Source organism: Mesoplodon mirus, assembly GCF_964341445.2.
Source record: "Mesoplodon mirus genome assembly, chromosome: 6".
Lineage (NCBI taxonomy): Eukaryota > Metazoa > Chordata > Mammalia > Artiodactyla > Ziphiidae > Mesoplodon > Mesoplodon mirus.
The window spans coordinates 33,877,626-33,896,281 of record NC_138982.1 but is presented as its reverse complement, the minus strand read 5'-3'; the positions used below and the strand labels follow the sequence as shown (position 1 = coordinate 33,896,281).

The 18,656-nt window shown below is 40.8% G+C and overlaps 1 protein-coding gene across 2 annotated transcripts in view; it reads left to right on the top strand.

The window, feature by feature from the left end:
• The window catches only part of SNX4 (sorting nexin 4), a 66,230-nt gene that overhangs the window by 29,454 nt on the left and 18,120 nt on the right, over positions 1–18,656 (top strand). For both annotated transcript variants that reach the window (XM_082625958.1, XM_082625957.1), the window contains exons 7-8: positions 424–496; positions 10,588–10,649. In XM_082625958.1, coding sequence (XP_082482084.1) covers positions 424–496; positions 10,588–10,649 — 135 coding nt within the window. The remainder of the gene's footprint in view (positions 1–423; positions 497–10,587; positions 10,650–18,656) is intronic.

Here is an 18,656-nt window from a genome sequence, read left to right as displayed (position 1 = left end):
ATTGCTGGAAGAACGGTGGTAATAAAGTTTCAGGTCTTAGGGAGAACGACAGATATCAGATTATAGAAACAAAGATTACTGAGCAGCATGAAGATTAAGGGTAGAGACAATGAGTTTATGGTTGCACCATAAGATTTTTTTAGCACCATAAATTTTTTCCTGTTTTTTTGTTTTCAAACCAACAAATATTATCTCTATCTCAGTTCCACAGTGTAAGTTATGAAATCTTTTCTTGGCTTTAAAAATATCTAGAGAAAATATGGTTATTTTGTTTTAGAACTTTCTGAGTTTGCATCGGTGTGTAAATGTTTAAGGCTAGCAAATAGTTAAATAGAATCAGTTTTATTATTCTCAGGAACTACTGTTTTGTCTTTCAGTTTTTGACTTTTCATGAGAAAAATGATGTTTTGTTTCCTGTTTCAGGAGATTTACAGAACTAAAACACTACAGTGATGAACTACAGTCTGTCATCTCACATCTTCTTCGAGTCAGAGCTGTAAGTGGTCCCCAAGAGCTTTTTGACAGACATTAAAAAGGAAGTGCTTGGGCTTCCCTGGTGGCACAGTGGTTGAGAGTCCACCTGCCGATGCAGGGGACACGGGTTTGTGCCCCGGTCCAGGAGGATCCCACATGCCACAGATTGGCTGGGCCCGTGAGCCATGGCCGCTGGGCCTGCGCGTCTGGAGCCTGTGCTCCGTGGCGGGAGAGGCCACAGCGGTGAGAGGCCCACATACCGCAAAAAAAAAAAAAAAAAAAGGAAGTGCTTCTCATTTAATCGTTATGCTTTTAAGTAATGGAAGATATTTATGATGAATAACTGATTTTTATATTCAAATTTGGTGTGTTCATCACCTAAATTGCATTTTTTAAAAAAATGTGAAATGTTTTCTGGCATAAATAACTTGAAGAATTTCAGCCTATAGTTTTCTCTGTAGTCTGTATATGGTTGTTTTGACATCTTATCAAAGGGCCTACCATTTCACTGTTGGAATATAATGAAGTGTGGGATTTTAGATCTACATATAATATCCTATTCTTTCAAGGTTTTTTTTTTAAGGTTGCTGAATAGTTAACACTGTGTTAGGCCATTCTGTGTGCTCTTAAATTGTACTAACTAAATTTATGTAGGGTAACGGTCTGCTCTGACATAAGGGACTAAAAATCTACGAATAATGATTGTACTTAGCTGTACAGTTTGGCTGTAACAGACATGCGAGAAAAATATTTTTGGGTAAATTAATGTAGTACCTGAAAAATGTTGTGTCATCCACTCTGGTCCTTTGGGGTAACCTAGAGGAAACCTTAGAACTCTGCTTAAAGGCTTTGAAAGACGCTGGGTTACCAGGTCTAGGATTATATCTTATGCTGATTAGAATCATCTTGAAATGAAATATATTATCTGGGATTTGTTTTAATGAAAGGGTCTGCTGGTAAGTAGTGGAGAGTGGGGGCAGTTTTAGATGCAACTAGATTGGTTGTATAATAATCGTTGAAGGTGAGTGTTGGGAAATGGGAGTATATCTTACTATTCTATGCTTTTTGTATGTTTGAAGATTTTCATAAGTATAAAAAAAATAGAGCAAGGGAAGTAAATCCTTCTGAAGTATCCTTGTATTGGCCCAATCTGTGTAACCTTTCAGAATACTATAGGACTTATTAAAAAAATTGTAAGATACTTTCTATGAAAAGAAAAGTTACCTGTGAGAATTATTAGGGTAGAGTCAAGAACTGGGTATTGGAAAGGACTTGTGAATTAATGAGATAAAATTTCTAGGCCCTTAGCTGCTTTGAAGTTACCTAAACAAATTAGGCAGCAGTTCTTGTGGAAAGTGGAGGTGGGGACAGAGACATCCCAGAAGACTGGAAGAACACTTCATACTGCTTTGTCTTCTGTGCCAGAAAACTTGGAGAATCTACTCAAATTCGAAGTCTGGCTGATTATGAATGCCGTATCCTCCTTAAAGGCCTTCAACCAAAGGGAAGGGGGGCACCCTGTAGAAAGCATCATGTAGCAGGGAGCTTAACAGTTCTGAGAGTCTTGGGCAGGCAGGGGTACACCATTAAGCAGTCACAGGACTAACCCCAGATATTGAGATGTTCTCAAGCAGTCCTTCACACCCAGAAGAAGCTAAGGGACAAGGCAGAAAAACCAGCCAGAATCAGATTTATCAGAAATAGTAGAGATGAGGAGTGAATTGAACAAAGTTTAACAGTTAAACACTCAGAAAATCCATGAAGCATAGGTAGTAAATTTGAGTGAGATCTAAAGGAGGGAGGAAATAATTGTCATTGTTGTGAAACTGTGCTACAGATCATCTAGCCTGCAAGAAGGTATGGGTGATTGCTCTCATAAAGCAAGTAAGAAAATTGTCAAAAGTCAAGATAGGATAGTGATTATATCTGATTTTCTGCTGAAAGTATATTTTTGAGTATGATTAATACTTAATAATCTTTAAAGATCATGACAAAATTTAACTGTGGGGCTTCCCTGGTGGCACAGTGGTTGAGAATCTGCCTGCTAATGCGGGGGACACGGGTTCAAGCCCTGGTCTGGGAAGATCCCACATGCCGCGGTGCAACTAGGCCCGTGAGCCACAACTGCTGAGCCCGCGCGTCTGGAGCCTGTGCTCCGCAGCAAGAGAGGCCGCGATAGTGAGAGGCCCGCGCATCGCCATGAAGAGTGGCCCCCGCTTGCCGCAACTAGAGAAAGCCCTGGCACAGAAACGAAGACCCAACACAGCAAAAATAAATAAAATAAATTAATAAACTCCTACCCCAACATCTAAAAAAAAAAAAAAATTTAACTGTGATGTTAAAGAAAAATTTTGAGTCTCTCACACAACTGTTTTTATGTTCCTCTCTCTTTTTTTTAAAATTAACTTATTTTATTTATTTTATTTTGGGCTGTGTTGGGTCTTCGTTGCTGCACACGAGCTTTTCTCTAGTTGTGGCGAGTGGGGTCTACTCTTCGTTGTGGTGCGCAGGCTTCTCATTGTGGTGGCTTCTCTTGTTGGGAGCAGGGCCTCTAGGCACACGGGCTTCAGTAGTTGTGGCACGTGGGCTCAGTCGTTGTGGCTCGTGGGCCCTAGAACACAGGCTCAGTAGCTGTGGCGCACGGGCTTAGTTGCTCCGCGGCATGTGGGATCTTCCTGGACCAGGGCTCGAACCCATGTCTCCTGCATTGGCAGGCGGATTCTTAACCACTGCACCACCAGGGAAGCCCCGCATGTTCCTTTTTATTTTTTGTACATTCCACTTCAGCCCTGTTGTCCTTCTAACTACTTTCAACCATGCCAAGCTTGCTTCTGCCCTAGGGCTTTTATTTGCTCTTTCCTGTGCCTGTACCATTCTTCCCCCATGCCCCGCTCTCAAGAACCTCTCATGGCCTGTTCTCTTTTTGTCATTCAGTTATTGGCCCAAATGCCCCCTGAGAGAAATCATCTTTCCTGAGCAACCGATATAAAATACAATGCAGTTTTCTATCATTTCCTGTCATTTCCCTGTCATTTTCTGTCATCACTGTTGTCTTCATAGCAACACTGACGTTGTATTCTGTACTCATTTGTTAATTATCTCCTCTACTAGTGTATGTGAGCTCCCAAGAGCAGGAATTTGTTTTCTCACTGTCAAATCCCTAGAATAATGCCTGACTCAGAGTAGGCACCCACTACATATTCACTGAATGGATGAATAAATGGAGGTATGTGCTGACAGTTTTATGTTTAAAAAATCTTAAAAAGCAATAACATAAATTACTTCTTGAATTTAATTATAACCAGCCAGGGAGAGCTGGTTAGTAATGTATATTTGACAAGAAATGTGACCTTTAGGGCTTCCCTGGTGGCGCAGTGGTTGGGAATCCGCCTGCCAATGCAGGGGACACGGGTTCAAGCCCTGGTCTGGGAGGATCCCACATGCTGCGGAGCAGCTAAGCCCCTGTGCCACAACTATTGAGCCTGCGCTCTAGAGCCCGTGAGCCACAACTACTGAGCCCATGTGCCACAACTACTGAAGCCTGCGCGCCTGGAGCCCGTGCTCCACAACAGGAGAGGCCACCGCAGTGAGAAGCCTGCGCACCGCACAAAGAGTAGCCCCCGCTCGCCGCAACTAGAGAAAGCCTGTGCACAGCAATGAAGACCCAATGCAGCCAAAAATAAATAAATAAAATTAAAAAAAAAAAAAAAGAAATGTGACCTTTAAAGAAAAATGACCTCGTCATCAGAGAGCTTACAATACACAAGTAAGAGAATTCTGGGTATTGATATATTTACCCTAAACTTTATGAAAACAGGCTTCAGAAACTTAATGGACATAAAAGACAGCTTGAGCTCTTCAAAGGAAAGGCAGCACTTGTTCTGTGAGTGAAATTGAAATTCTGACTCTATAAATGAGATAAATGCCAATGGAAAATACAGAATAGCTAAAATCTTGATGGTTCTAAAATTAGGAGAAAGGCTGTTTAGTCATAGACAGTGACATAACAGTTAAAAATGGAAGGTTAGAGCCCAACACTGACAGAAGCCTGCAAACAACACAGAAATCACCACAGTGAGGGCTTTTTTGTAGCATTCAGAGTGTCAGGAGAAGAAGGCTCAGACACTGTTTGAGACAGATGATGAATTGTTAACAGACGAAGAGAAAATAGAATCATTTGACTATCTTTTCTGACAAGGAGAATTCTTTTGAAAGTAGAAAAGGCAAAAAAATAAATGACTAACAGGTTAAAGAGTTAATATTTAAGACGTCAAAACAGAACAACCAGAAAGGGCAGGTGACCTTAGACTGAGAGGAGCTGGATTTAGAACTTGTCTCTGGCATTTACCAGGTTCTTCAGGCAAATCCACTAACCTTTCAGAGTTTGTTTTCTTTGCTGGAAAATGGGAATATCTGCCTGGCATATAGTAGGTACTACATAAATATTTGTTATATGAATGAGTGTGTTATTCGTAGAGTTGTGAGGCTCAGATGAGATAATCTGTGTTTTGTAAACTAGGACAAAAGGAAAATAATGCTAATCTAATATTTGTTTACTGTTGTATATCAGCCAAGCATATTGTGTTATTCTTTTTTTTTTTTTTTTTTTTTGCGGTATGCGGGCCTCTCACTGTTGTGGCCTCTCCCATTGCGGAGCACAGGCTCCGGATGCGCAGGCCCAGCGGCCATGGCTCACGGGCCCAGCCGCTCCGCGGCATATGGGATCCTCCCAGACCGGGGCACGAACCCGTATCCCCTGCATCGGCAGGCGGACTCTCAACCACTGCGCCACCAGGGAGGCCCTGTGTTATTCTTACCTAATTCTGATAGTAGCCCTTTGAAGGTAGGTGCTGTAACTGTCCCCATTTTATAGGTTAGGAAGCAGAGGCAAATGAAGTTAAGTAACTTGCCTAATATTATACTATAAATAGATATGATGAAGCCAGAATTTAAACCTTTGTCTGACTCCAGAACCCATGCTCTTAACCACCTACAAATGATATATTGACAGAGGACGTGAATTCAGGTAGATTGAGGGAGGAGAGAATAGATTTTCACTGAGCCACCTTGCTTATTGCCAGGAACCTTACAAATGTCATCTTCTTTAATCCTCAGAGTCATATGATGAGGTTCATTTCCACATTTCCGAGAGAATGATATAATACTGAGGCTAAGAGTAGTTTAATAAATTCTCAAAAGTCAAACCCTAAAGTAAGAAGGAGCTGGAATTTTTTTAAAAATATTTATTTATTTATTTTGGCTGCACCGGGTCTTAGTTGCAGCACCGGATCTTCGTTGCAGCATGTGGAATCTTTTGTTGTGGCATGCCGGCTCTTTGTTGTGGCTTATGGGCTTCTTTCTATGTGTGGTCCCTTGGCATGTGGGACCTTAGTTCCCTGACCTGGGATTGAACCCACGTCCCCTGCATTGGAAGGCATATTCTTAACCACTGGACCAACAGGGAAGTCCCAGGAGCTGGAATTTGAATTCACATTTGTCTTACTCCAAATCCCTTACTTCCTACAACCATATTTGCTGCCTCTCTAGGGGACATCAAATTTAAAAGGGAGGGAGGAATGTTTAACTTTGCTAATACTCTAAAAATGTAAATTGAAATTATTGAGGCACTATTTAACATTTAATTTGTAGTCATATATAAAGATGGTAATATCTAGTGTTTGTGAAATATTTGGTGACAGTGGCATTGTGTAAAGTATTACATACGGTTCCTTTGGGAAAGATTTTGGCAGTAGTATCAGGAGTCCTAAATCTCATAATCATTGCCTCCTTAGGAGATAATTCAAAAGAAAAGCTATGTGTCCAGATATTTAAAATAAGATCATCTAATAGACTGTCGTAAGACTTTGTGTCCTTTTTAACATTTAACATTTAATCCCCTACTACTTCAGTGAGGATAGAGAAGACATTCTTACCGTAGTTGCAAATGATTCAGAACTGGAGAGGATGATAAGATGAGTCTGCCAAATTTCTTCTGTTGTCATATTATTTGCTAGGTGTCAGTCCTCCCCTGTCAGTTGTCAGATGATCACTTTTCAAAAAGAAAGGCTTTTCAACAGAATTGAAATTGAGTGGCAGTGTAGACTAAATCATTGTGTATAGCCCCCTTTACCTGGCACCATGATTCTTGCTTACCAACGAGCACTGAATTAATCTGGTTTCAGGTTTTAATAATTCATGATTTATTTACCTGCCATTTTTGTCTTTACTTTTCTCTAGAAATGATATTTTTTGGTCTATAGTTTATCATTTTTCCTCGCTTCATCTTTTTTCTCACTGCCTGATGATCTAGGTACCAATCATCTCATGTTCCGGTTGGCTAGAACAATTTGTTTCCATGAGTAGTTCATGCCAGAAACATTGCTGGTCCAGTAGCAACTGCTGAGTGGCTCTTTGTTGCCTCATTCACCAATAGAGTAGTTCCTTGTGTGGTTGCTCACCTTTCTGGAGTATGAGAACTCTTGCCTCTTTTTGTCATGTTCTATGGACCAAAGTATTTTCCGGAGCTCTAATTATCATGGTAAAAGTTCCTTTTGTAGCAGCTGCCAGGAGTAATAAAATTTAAAGGAAAAAACCCCTTAAATACCAGGGATTCAGAAACTTTCTTTGAACATTTATTTTGTGTATGCATTTTGTATCTAAGTTGTTCTAGTTTTTATTCTTATGTGGTTATTTAACAAGTTCTTTCTCTCTCTTCTATACTTAATATCGTAGATAGATGATAAAATGCTCAGCTGTCAGGAGGATGTTTGATCTTTAAAAGTACGAGGATCTAGGGATTTCCCTGGTGGTCCAGTGGTTAAGACTCCGCATTTCCACTGCATGGGGCGGGGTTCACTCCCTGTTTGGGGAACTAAGATCCTGCATGCCATGCAGTGCAGCCAAAAAAAAAAAAAAAAAGTACGAGGATCTGCAAAAGTTAGTACTCTAGAGTGACATTTTCTGTTTTATATTCTTTGAATGCCCGTCCTGTAACATGTTCCCTACAGCAAACCAACTCTCTTTTAATAGTCCTGATTCGTATATCGTGTTAAAGTTCAAAAAAGTCCTGCAGAAAAAAAACCTGTTAAACGTTTTAATCTCAGTATTTCCCAAACTTACTTGACAATGGAACCACTTTAAACAACCAACCAACCTTTGACACTCTATAGGGCTCTCAAAAAATAATTGGGAAATAACATCCCAGAGAAATTAGTTTAGAGGTCTGTGGACAGCCCTGGAAAGTTTCAAGCATAGTAAAGACTATGAACTTTATCCTGAAAGTGGAGTCTAGTACAGGGGTTGGCAAACTTTTTCTGAAGGCCAGATAGTAAATATTTTCAGCTGTTTGGGCCATATGGTCCCTGTTGAAGCTATTCAACCCTGCTATGAAAGCAGCCATAGACAGTGCTAATATGAGTGAGTATGACTGTGTTCCAATAAGACTACAAAAACAAGCTGCAGACCTGTAGTGTGCTGCCCTCTAGTCTAGCAGGTCAAGGAGAGATGGAAAACATTTTATGATCCTCCTACGCCTGCTCCAGGTTTTTACAATGTGGTTCATTCAGTTTAAGCTGAAGTATTGAAAGGTTTAAGAATTATTGTATGGTTAATGCCTAATTCCTCAAATTACTCATGTTTGAGTAAGGAACTAGAGGGGTTGAATGTAAATTCAGGGTTTACATTTGGAAATTATATACTAGGATTTCTTTTTTAGGGTTTTATGTGGGATTGACTTTTGATCTTCTAGTTCATGTCCATAATACTTTGGGGGAAAGTAAAGGAGATTACTGCATATGGTGTTTTGTTTTGTCTTTTGTAAAATTTGTATGAATGGCTAGACAGTACATTTTTTTGTAGTTTTAAAAAATATTTATTTTATTTATTTATTTTTAATGTTTGGCTGCATCGGGTCTTAGTTGCAGCACTTGGGCTCTTCGTTGTGGCACGTGGGCTTCTCTCTAGTTGTGGCGCGTGGGGTTTTTTTTCTTTCTCTAGTAGTGGTGCGTGGGCTCTGTAGTTTGCAGCATGAGGGCTCTCTAGTTGAGGCACTTGGGCTCAGTAGTTGTGGCACGTGGGCTTAGTTGCCCCATGGCACATGGGATCCTAGTTCCTCAACCAGGGATAGAACCCACGTCCCCTTCATTGGAAGGCAGATTCTTTACCACTGGACCACGAGGGAAGTCTCTAGGCAGTACATATTTTATCTCAGTGACCTAAACTGTAATTCTACTGTTATTAAAATACCTAATGTTTGTTGGTTAGAAGGCATTAACTTGATAAAGTAGCACAGAGGTATATTGCCTGGGAACTTCCCTGGTGGTGCAGGGGTTAAGAATCCTCCTTCCAATTCAGGGGACACAGGTTCAATCCCTGGTCTGGGAAGATCCTGCATGAGCAAATAAGTCTGTGCGCCGCAACTACTGAGGCTGTGCTCTAGAGCCCGTGAGCCATAACTACTGGGCCCACGTGCCCTAGAACCCGCGTGCTGCAACTACTGAAACATACGTGCCTAGAGCGCGTGCTCTGCAACAAGAGAAGCTACTGCAATGAGAAGCCCGCGCACCACAGCAAAGAGTAGCCCCTGCTCGCCGCAACTAGAGAAAGCCCACGTGCAGCAGCAACAAAGACCCAATGCAGCCAAAAACAAAAAAAAAGAAGTATATTGCATGTGTGCAATGTTTATACATAAAACTGTCAATACAATTGAAAATGTTTATATTCTTTCCCTTGGTAAATTCCCCTTTGGGGACTTTATCTTAAGGAAATAATCTGAAATTTGGAAAAAGTTGTACCCTCAGAGATGCTTATTTCACCATTATTTATAATACTGAAAAAATTAGGGATAACTAACTATCTGACAAGGAATGCTTATATATTTTATACACCACTAGGTGGAATTTTATGCACCTTTTTAAAGTGGTATCAGGGGACTTCCCTGGTGGTCCAGTGGTTAAGACTCTGCGCTCCCAATACATGGGGCCTGGGTTTGATCCCTGCTCAGGGAACTAGATCCCACATGCCGCAACTAAAAGATCCTGCATGCTGCAACTAAGACCTGGCGCAGCCAAATAAATAAAATAAAATAAATAAAAAAAATTTTTAAATGGGGGGACTTCCCTGGTGCTCCAGTGGGTAAGACTCTGTGCTCCCAATGCAGGGGCCTGGGTTTGATCCCTGGTCGGCGAACTAGATATCCCACATGCATGCTGCAGCTAAGAAGTCCGCATGCTGCAACTGAGTCCTCATGCCGCAACTAAGAAGCTGCATGCCACAACTAAAAGATCCCGCATGCCGCAACTAAGACCCAGTGCAGCCAAAATAAATAAGTATATAAATAAATTTTTTTTAAAGTGGTATCTATTAAAAGTAATATTGAGGCTTCCCTGGCAATGCAGTTGTTAAGAATCTGCCTGCCAATTCAGTCCCTGGTCTGGGAAGATCCCACATGAGCAGCTAAGCCTGTGCACCACAACTACTGAGGCTGCGCTCTAGAGCCTGCGAGCCATAACTACTGAGCCCACGTGCCCTAGAACCCGCATACTGCAACTAATGAAGCACACGTGCCTAGAGCCCACGCTCTGCAACAAGAGAAGCCACCGCAGTGAGAAACCCGCGCACCACAGCAAAAAGTAGCCCCTGCTCGCCACAACTAGAGAAGGCCCATGTGCAGCAACGAAGACCTAACACAGCCATAAATAATAAATAAATAAATAAATAAATAAATAAATAAATAAATAACTAAATAAATAAATAAATAAATAAAAGTAATAGTAACCTACTGGTTAAAAATATTAGCACTCTTGGTATAGGAAATTTTAAAACGTTAATTAAAAAAATATATATGTGTGAAGAAATATGAAAGCTATTACATAAATATGACAACACTAGGTGTTTTTTCTCCCCATGATGAAACTTTGGGAGATTTAAGCTTGTTTTCCATATTTTTCAAGGTTATTGTGCTAAGCATGTGTGTGTGTGTGTGTGTGTGTGTGTGTGTGTATATATATATATATATATATATATATGTATTTTAAATGAGGATAAAATCTTTTTTTTAAGTAATCTTTATGTAACTTTGACTTCATAGCAATTTCTTTCGAATATTTATTCCAGAGAGTAGCAGACCGACTGTATGGTGTATATAAAGTACATGGGAATTATGGGCGAGTTTTCAGGTAAGCATTATGCAAACTTTTATAATAAACAACAGCTAGCTCTAATTAGCTTTTTGCCTAAGAACTATAATTCTTGAAAATATATGATTCTGGAAAGCAAAAGATTATTTTTTAAATGATGTCCTGTAGTAGTAGTCTTCAAACTTTTCACTGTAAAGCCTTTGTTTAAATAAAAAATAATAAGGGAGTCTAATATATTGAGCAGATAAAAGATAAACTGCTCTGAAGCAGTGATCGGTGTCTTTTACTTTCTTGGCAGAATGCCCAAGAAGATTCCTTTGGAAATCACTGTCATAGAGTTAGCGGTTTTCTTTTTCTTTTCTTTCTTTGTGTCACTTTATAATTTCTGAAGGCTTTTGCAAGATGGGTTTTTCAGTCTTGAGGTAATATTAGTGTAAATTAGAATATTTACTTGTGTAGATAACTTGCATATCTTGGTTATTTTTGAGCTTTTTCTTTTGTGAATTTTTGTGTGTGTTAATTATTTTAGTTGTGACATTTTAGAAGTTAATTATCCAAATCTTCTTGTAAGAAAAATGTCCTTGCTAATGTTCTAAGTCCTTTTGATTGAATTAATCAAAAGAATTCATTTAACATATTTGAATAGGTAAGACATTCATATAGCACAAAATTCAACAGAAACAAAAACTTATATAGTGAAAAGTCTCTTCCCTCCTGCCTGCCAACCACCCTGGTCTCCTCTTCTGAGGCAACTAATAGCAGTTTCTGAGTTACTTTTGTATCCTTCTAGTAACATGTAGCACCATAAATGTATATATTAACACACAAACAAATGCATTTCTCTCTCCCCCCTTTAAAAAAATATATTTATTTATTTTTCGGCTGCGTCGGGTCTTAGTTGTGGCACATGGGATCTTTCATTGCGGCGCACAGGCTTCTCTCTCTAGTTGTGGCACGTGGGCTTCTCTCTAGTTGTGGCGCACAGGCTCCAGAGTGTGTGGGCTCTGTAATTGTGGCACGTGGGCTCAGTAGTTGCAGCAGACGGGCTCAGTTGCCCCTCGGTGTGTGGGATCTTAGTTCCCTGACCAGGGATCGAGCAGGCATCTCCTGCATTGCAAGACAGATTCTTAACCACTGGACCACCAGAGAAGTCCCCCTTCCACCCCCCGTTTTTTTAAACATGGAAAGGGAGCATGTTTTATACACTGCTATGTTCACTTGTTTTACTTTGCTTTTTTTTTTTTACTTAAAAACAGCTCTCCAATATATATTGTTATCAGTAGATAACTGTATGGGGCTTTTTTTTTTTTTTGACTGCATTGGATCTTCATTGCAATGTGCGGCCTTCCTCTACTTGCGGTGAGCCGGGGCCACTCTTCGTTGTGGTGCGCGGGCTTCTCATTGCAGTGGCTTCTCTTGTTGAGGAGCACGGGCTCTAGGTGTGCGGGCTTCAGTAGTTGCAGCACGTGGGCTCAGTAGTTGTGGCTCATGGGCTCTAGAGTGCAGGCTCAGTAGTTGTGGCGCATGGGCTTAGTTGTTCCGTGGCATGTGGACCAGGGCTCGAACCCATGTCCCCTGCATTGGTAGGTGGATTCTTAACCACCGCACCTCCAGCGAAGCCCTTCTGGTAGTTTTTGATTAACAGAAATACTCAATTTGTTAAATTCGGTTAACATGTAAGTGGTTAGATTTTCTCCTTTATAAAGTAATAGCTTCTGACTTTTGTGTATATCTTAATAAGGTCTTCCCCACTATGGATTATAAAAAAATAGATTTTTCATTTCTTCTACATTTTTGTGGTTTTATAAATTTTTGATTCATATGAAATTTATTTGAATGTCAGGTGTGAGATATGGCTACATATTTACTTAATTTGAGTAACAGTTTATCCCATATGTCTTGGTTGATCAAATGCAAGATGGGACAATATCAGCATTATATGATGTTTTTTAATGAAGAGAAGCATATTAATATTGTAAACATGTAGACTCTTCATAACTTGGATAGGAGTATATGTCTAAACAGGAATAATGGGAAGAAAGGCAAATCGTATTCAAGTCAGCTGCATGATGTGCGACTTACCTGCTTTTAGATCTATGCGTGAGTCAGCCCTGATTTTAAGAATACTACTCAAACTGGGACTCTAGTTAAGCTTGGGAATATGCTCATATGATAATTAACATAAATCAGACACTCTCAAAAGTAGTACATTTATTGTAAATAATAAATGGACTTGTGTTAATTTGAGAGGCAAGTGGATAAAAGGTCACTTGGCTGAATCAAATTGTAAAGAAAATTATTTGCATTAATGTCTCATGATAAATATTATACAGATTCGCCTTTCTGCTAACTCAGTAAATTAACAGAAAGCCATTTTACATCTAAAATATTTCATAAAAAGTGAGCCAAGGAGACCACAGGTGGTTGAGGTAATTTAAGCAGGTGATCAAGAGCCTGAACCAGAGCAATTGCCTGTAGGGACTATTAAGGAGACATAAATGACAAGATTTATCAATTGATTCTTTCAGTCATCCAGCACACATCTGCTGAGCTCCTGCTACCGTGGTAGGTGCTAAAGATACCAAAATTTAATTTGCAGGCAGCTGAATGATTAGGAGGATTGTGATAGAGAATGTAGGAAAAATAACAGGTTTGAGGAATGAATTAAAGTGTTCTGTTTTGAATAGATTGCATTTGATTTAAAGATTTCTATTAAGCAATTGGAAATTTGGATCGGCACTGTAAGAGGCTGGTGAGAATATGAGTTGTATATAAAAGTTACATCCTAATAGAATGATATTTAATGTAGGGTTAAGGTGATAATGTTAGAGGGTTAGGATAAGTCTGTGAGAGACTCAAGGATGGAACCTTGGGGAATATCTGTGTTCAGGGGTCAGGCAAAGAAAAAGAATGTGAGAGAGATATTGGGAAATTGATGAGGAGTGTGCAGTGTCAAGCAAGTGAAGGGAGCACTTCAAGAAGTTGGAGTTATACTGTAGAGGAATTGAATTTAGTCGAAAAGGGGGGAAATGGTTGGGTAAATCTTCGGTGTTAATTTGGAGAGCAGTTTGGTTTGAGTGATATAATACAGTGGTCCTAGGAATGACAGGAAAGGGTTAAGGAAGGAAAGACAGCAAGTTACTGATAAGTCTGTTAAGAAAAGTCTCTGAGGTTATTCTTGAAGGGGTATAGGGCCTCTTTGTGGTGGTGGTGGTGGTTTTTTGCAGGGGGAGCAAGGGTAGGAGGGTGGATGGGAGAGAAGATAGAGAGGAATGCATAGAGCTGTCTTAAAGGAGGGGAGCAGTATGTGGCAGGAGGCCACTTTAGCTGGCCCCTGTCTCAGTAAAGCAGGTGTCTCTGCTGAGAACAGGTGGGGTGATTCTGTGGTTAGGAAGCTTGAGGGGAGTGATATAGGGCCGTCTGTCTCAGATAATGGAGAGGAGAGTTCTTAAACTGATCCTACTGCATACCCTCCTTTATCTCCCCTTACCAGCTCCGTGGGGGATTGGCTGGAAGCAGCTGCGGCAAGTGCAGAATCTCTTTGAAGACTTGAGTTCTGTCAGTTTATTCAAATTTTACATTTTACTCTGTAGAGCATCCATGGTTATTTAAGTATATATATAACTTACCCTGCCTCAAACTTAAAATTCGTTCTTCAGAAAGACTGTGCCATGCTTAGATGGCTTCAGATATCCAAGATGAAATATCCCAGTTTGAGAAGCACTGATGAGGGTATCATTTAGGAATGTGGGAAAGGATTGCAGAGCAGTACCAATTGGTAGTGAGTGTTTTTTATCTTTTCTTTTTGTTTCCTTTTTATTTATTCATTACTCTTATGGTCAGTGGCACTACACTGACCATAAGAGTAATGAAAAAATCCAGGGAATTCCCTGGTGGTCCAGTGGTTAGGACTCGCATTTTCACTGGCGGGGCCTGGGGATTAAGATCCCGCAAGCCTCGCGGCGCAGCCAAAAAAAAAGAGTAATGAAAAAATCCAGAGCTTGAGAGTCACATAATTGGAAAAAAGTTTAATGTGTTTCTGTTCTTTGGTTTGGAATTTGAGAGGGGAAGAAATATAAAGCCGATTTCATCAGCTTTGTCTCAATTTAAATGTTTTCTATATATATCCAATAACTTTGTAAAATTATGCCTTTTTGCTAAATTAGAGATTGAAGTGAGAGAATGGGTTAAGAAAAAAGATTGAGCTATGAGTGGAAAAGGACTGTCAAAGAGGGAAGGAAAGGTGACAAGACTTAAACTTATTTGTAAGTAAGAAATGAGCAGGAATTAGATGCACAGAGAAGAAACAGGGAAGATTTTTGTAATATGTTCATGTTGCGTGTTGCTGGGTTTTTTTGTTTTTGTCTTTGTTTTTTAGAGTATGGGAGTTCATTTTTTGCTCTTCTTGAGTTCCTAGGCTTTTTGCAGCTTCCTCCTGGATATAGCACCTGATTCAATTTAGGACAGGCCAAAGGGTCATTCCGTGTAGGTGCTTATAGGACTTGTCTATATGTTCACTAGTTTCAGGAACTTTTAAGATCTGCCTGTCAAGAATTGGACCAAACACTGTTGACTTGAAACAAATAGACTGCCAGATATTTCTCCAGCAAAGATTAGCAGAGAATTGCAGTTCCAGGCTGCACCGATGGCAAGGCTCATGCAAGTTCCCACAGGGCAAGGGAAGGAGAAAGCTTTCATAGAGAGGAAAAGGAAGTTGGGAGGGCTAGAGTAAACAAAGAGTCTCCGTGGCTTTTCATGGGCTGAGACCTGGCCAGGAAAGAAGAGGAATCTTTCTTCTTCTTCTTGGGCTCTGCTGTGGACACAGGGCATGAGAGCTCCCCCTTTTGGTCTTCCAACTCTATTTAATTGAGGTTTCTGTTTATTTTTTACAATACATAGGCGGGATTCACTCTGCAAAAGACTTAGAAAAAAGAGAGTTTTAAGTGCCAGTAAAAAGAGAGTTTTAAGTGCCAGTAACTAAGTTTTTGAAGCTAATGAAAGCTGTCAGGAGCTAATAGCCTAAAATGTTATATTCTGTTAATTGAACATTTTAAAATACTCATCTTAATTCATAGATTGTGAATCCATATAGAAGCAACCAAGGAAAAACATCTTTCCCAGATTCAGTTGGTATAATTCCTTTCAAGGTATTCCAGGAAACTGCAAAAGCAAATTTTTTCAAAGAGTCATGTGTAAACATGATCAGGGATATGCAAACCTTGTCATATACCTCAGAGCTCAAAGATGCACAGGATGTATTTTGTTGAAGGAGTCTATAATTTATTTTTTATTTTTTGGTCATATGGTTGATGAGTGGTGGTGAAGAGCTCTTTTTTTTTTTTCTTTTGGCCGTAACATGCAGCTTGTGGGATCTTAGTTCCGTGACCAGGGACTGAACCCGTGTACCCTGCAGTGCGGAACCCTAACCACTAGACCGCCAGGGGATTCCCTAAAGAGCTCTTTGGATTAAGAAAGCCAAAAAAAGAAAGTGAAGGTTGGTGTTAGTAGGTAGGACACTCGGACAGCAGTTGATTCTCATCTCAGCTCTGCCTGTCGTTGGATGCCTGACTTTTGAGTAAACCATGTTAGATCTCCGAGCCCGATTTTAAATACCTGTTCAGTTGTGGGGTTAAATGGGGAGAGTGATTTCCAAACCCTTTTTTAGCATGGAACTTTGTTTAAATGAAATGATATACGGAAGTATAAACAAATAAAACTTATTACTACAGACTTGCCTGGGGCTGGAGACTTTCCCTCCCACGCCTCTATCCCTGCTGAGCACCAGATTGGGCAGCTAAATTTAGTTCTGTACCTCTATTTTTGTTGTAATGATATTTTTATTCCTTTCCAGAGTCTTGACCCTTGAGCATTCTTGGAGTTCTTTCCTTTCTTTCTTTTTTTTTTTTTTTTTTTTTTTTTTCTGTACGCGGGCCTCTCACTGTTGTGGCCTCTCCCGTTGCGGAGCACAGGCTCCGGACGCACAGGCTCAGCGGCCATGGCTCACGGGCCCAGCCGCTCCGCGGCATATGGGATCCTCCCAGACCGGGGCACGAACCCGTATCCCCTGCATCGGCAGGCGGACTCTCAACCACTGCGCCACCAGGGAGGCCCCTTTCCTTTCTTTCTTAATGGAACTGTAAAATACTAGAGCAGGAGGGACCTTTGTGGTTTTATAGTTCAGATTCCTTAAGCTAGGAGATAAGGATGGACTTCAGGTTCTCTGAAGTCTCTGAAATTAGTTATAGTTATTATGAAATATTGGCTATATTCCCTGTGCTGTACAGTGTATCCTTATAGCTTGTTTATTTTACACATAATAGTTTGTACCTCTTAATTTCCTATCCCTATCTTGCCCCTCCCTCCTTCCCTCTTCCCACTGGTAACCACTTATTTGTTCTCTATATCTGTGAGTCTGTTTCTTTTTATTATATTCACTAGTTTTTCTTTTAGATTCCATGTGTAAGTGATAACATACAGTTCTCTGTCTGATTTATTTCACTAAGCATAATACCCTCCAAGTCCGTCCATGTTGTTGCAGATGGCAAAATTTCATTCTTTTTTGTGGCTGAGTAATATTCCATTTTGTGTGTGTGTGTGTGTGTGTGTGTGCGTCTGTATATACATGCACATATATATACCACACTTCTTTATCCATTCGCCTGTTGACATCTGTTAGGTTTCTTCCATATCTTGGAAATTGTAAATAATGCTGCTGTGAACATTGGGGTGCACGTATCTTTTCGAGTCAGTGTTTTCATTTTCTTCATATTTATAACCCAGGAGTGGAATTGTTAGAGCAAGCAGTTAGCCAGATATGAGCAGAGAAGAGAGGCATGGGTCATATGACAGGAAACATACATCTTGCAATGACAGGGTCCTAGAGGCAAAGAAAGGTGGGAACCTCTTATGTCTGAATGTAACTTTTTGCTCATTATACCCTCATTACAATAGAATTAACATTGCAGCCAGAGCAGTACCCATCATGCACCTGACACCATGGCAGATCTGAGAAGACCAAGGACAAAAACAGCCCCTCCTCTCAGAAAGGTGGAACTTGGATGAAAGCCAGGAAGTTACCCCAAAGTCCCTCCCTCCTTGATGAATATTCCACCCATTTTCACACCCCATATAACCAGCTTGCCAAAAGGAGCTCGGGGCAGCTGCTCTTCTGAGCTTGCCAGCTCTCCCTCCTGAGAGTATACTGTTGCTCAATGAATCTTCACTTCGCTTACTTGGCCTCTGTGTCTCGTCTCTGAATTATTTCTGTGACAAAACAAGAACCTACCCTCCAGCAACAGAATTGCTGGATCATATGGTAGTTTTGTTTTTAGTTTTTTGAGGGCTCTCCATACTGTTTTCCACGGTGGCTGCACCTGTTTACATTCCCACCAACAAGTGTACAAGGTTTCCCTTTCTCCACGTCCTTGCCAACATTGGGTGTTTGTGCTCTTTTTGATGATAGCCATTCTGACAGGTATGAGGTGGTATCTCATTTTGGGTTTTTTTTTTTTAATAATCTTTTTTAAAAAAATAAGTTTATTTATTTAATTTTGGCTGTGTTGGGTCTTCGTTGCTGCACTCCGGCTTTCTCTAGTTGTGGTGAGCGGGGGCTACTCTTTGTTGCGGTGCGCAGGCTTCTCATTCTGGTGGCTTCTCTTGTTGTGGAGCACAGGCTCTAGGCACGCGGGCTTCAGTAGTTGTGGCACATGGGCTTAGTTGCTCCGCGGCATGTGGGACCAGGGCTCAAACCTGTGTCCCCTGCTTTGACAGGTAGATTCTTAACCACTGTGCCACCAGGGAAGTCCCTCGTTGTGGTTTTTTTTTTTTTTTTTTTTTTTCTTTTTGCGGTATGCGGGCCTCTCACTGTTGTGGCCTCTCCCGCTGCGGAGCACAGGCTCCGGACGCGCAGGCCCAGCGGCCATGGCTCACGGGCCCAGCCGCTCCGCGGCATATGGGATCCTCCCAGACCGGGGCACGAACCCGTATCCCCTGCATCAGCAGGCGGACTCTCAACCACTGCGCCACCAGGGAGGCCCTCGTTGTGGT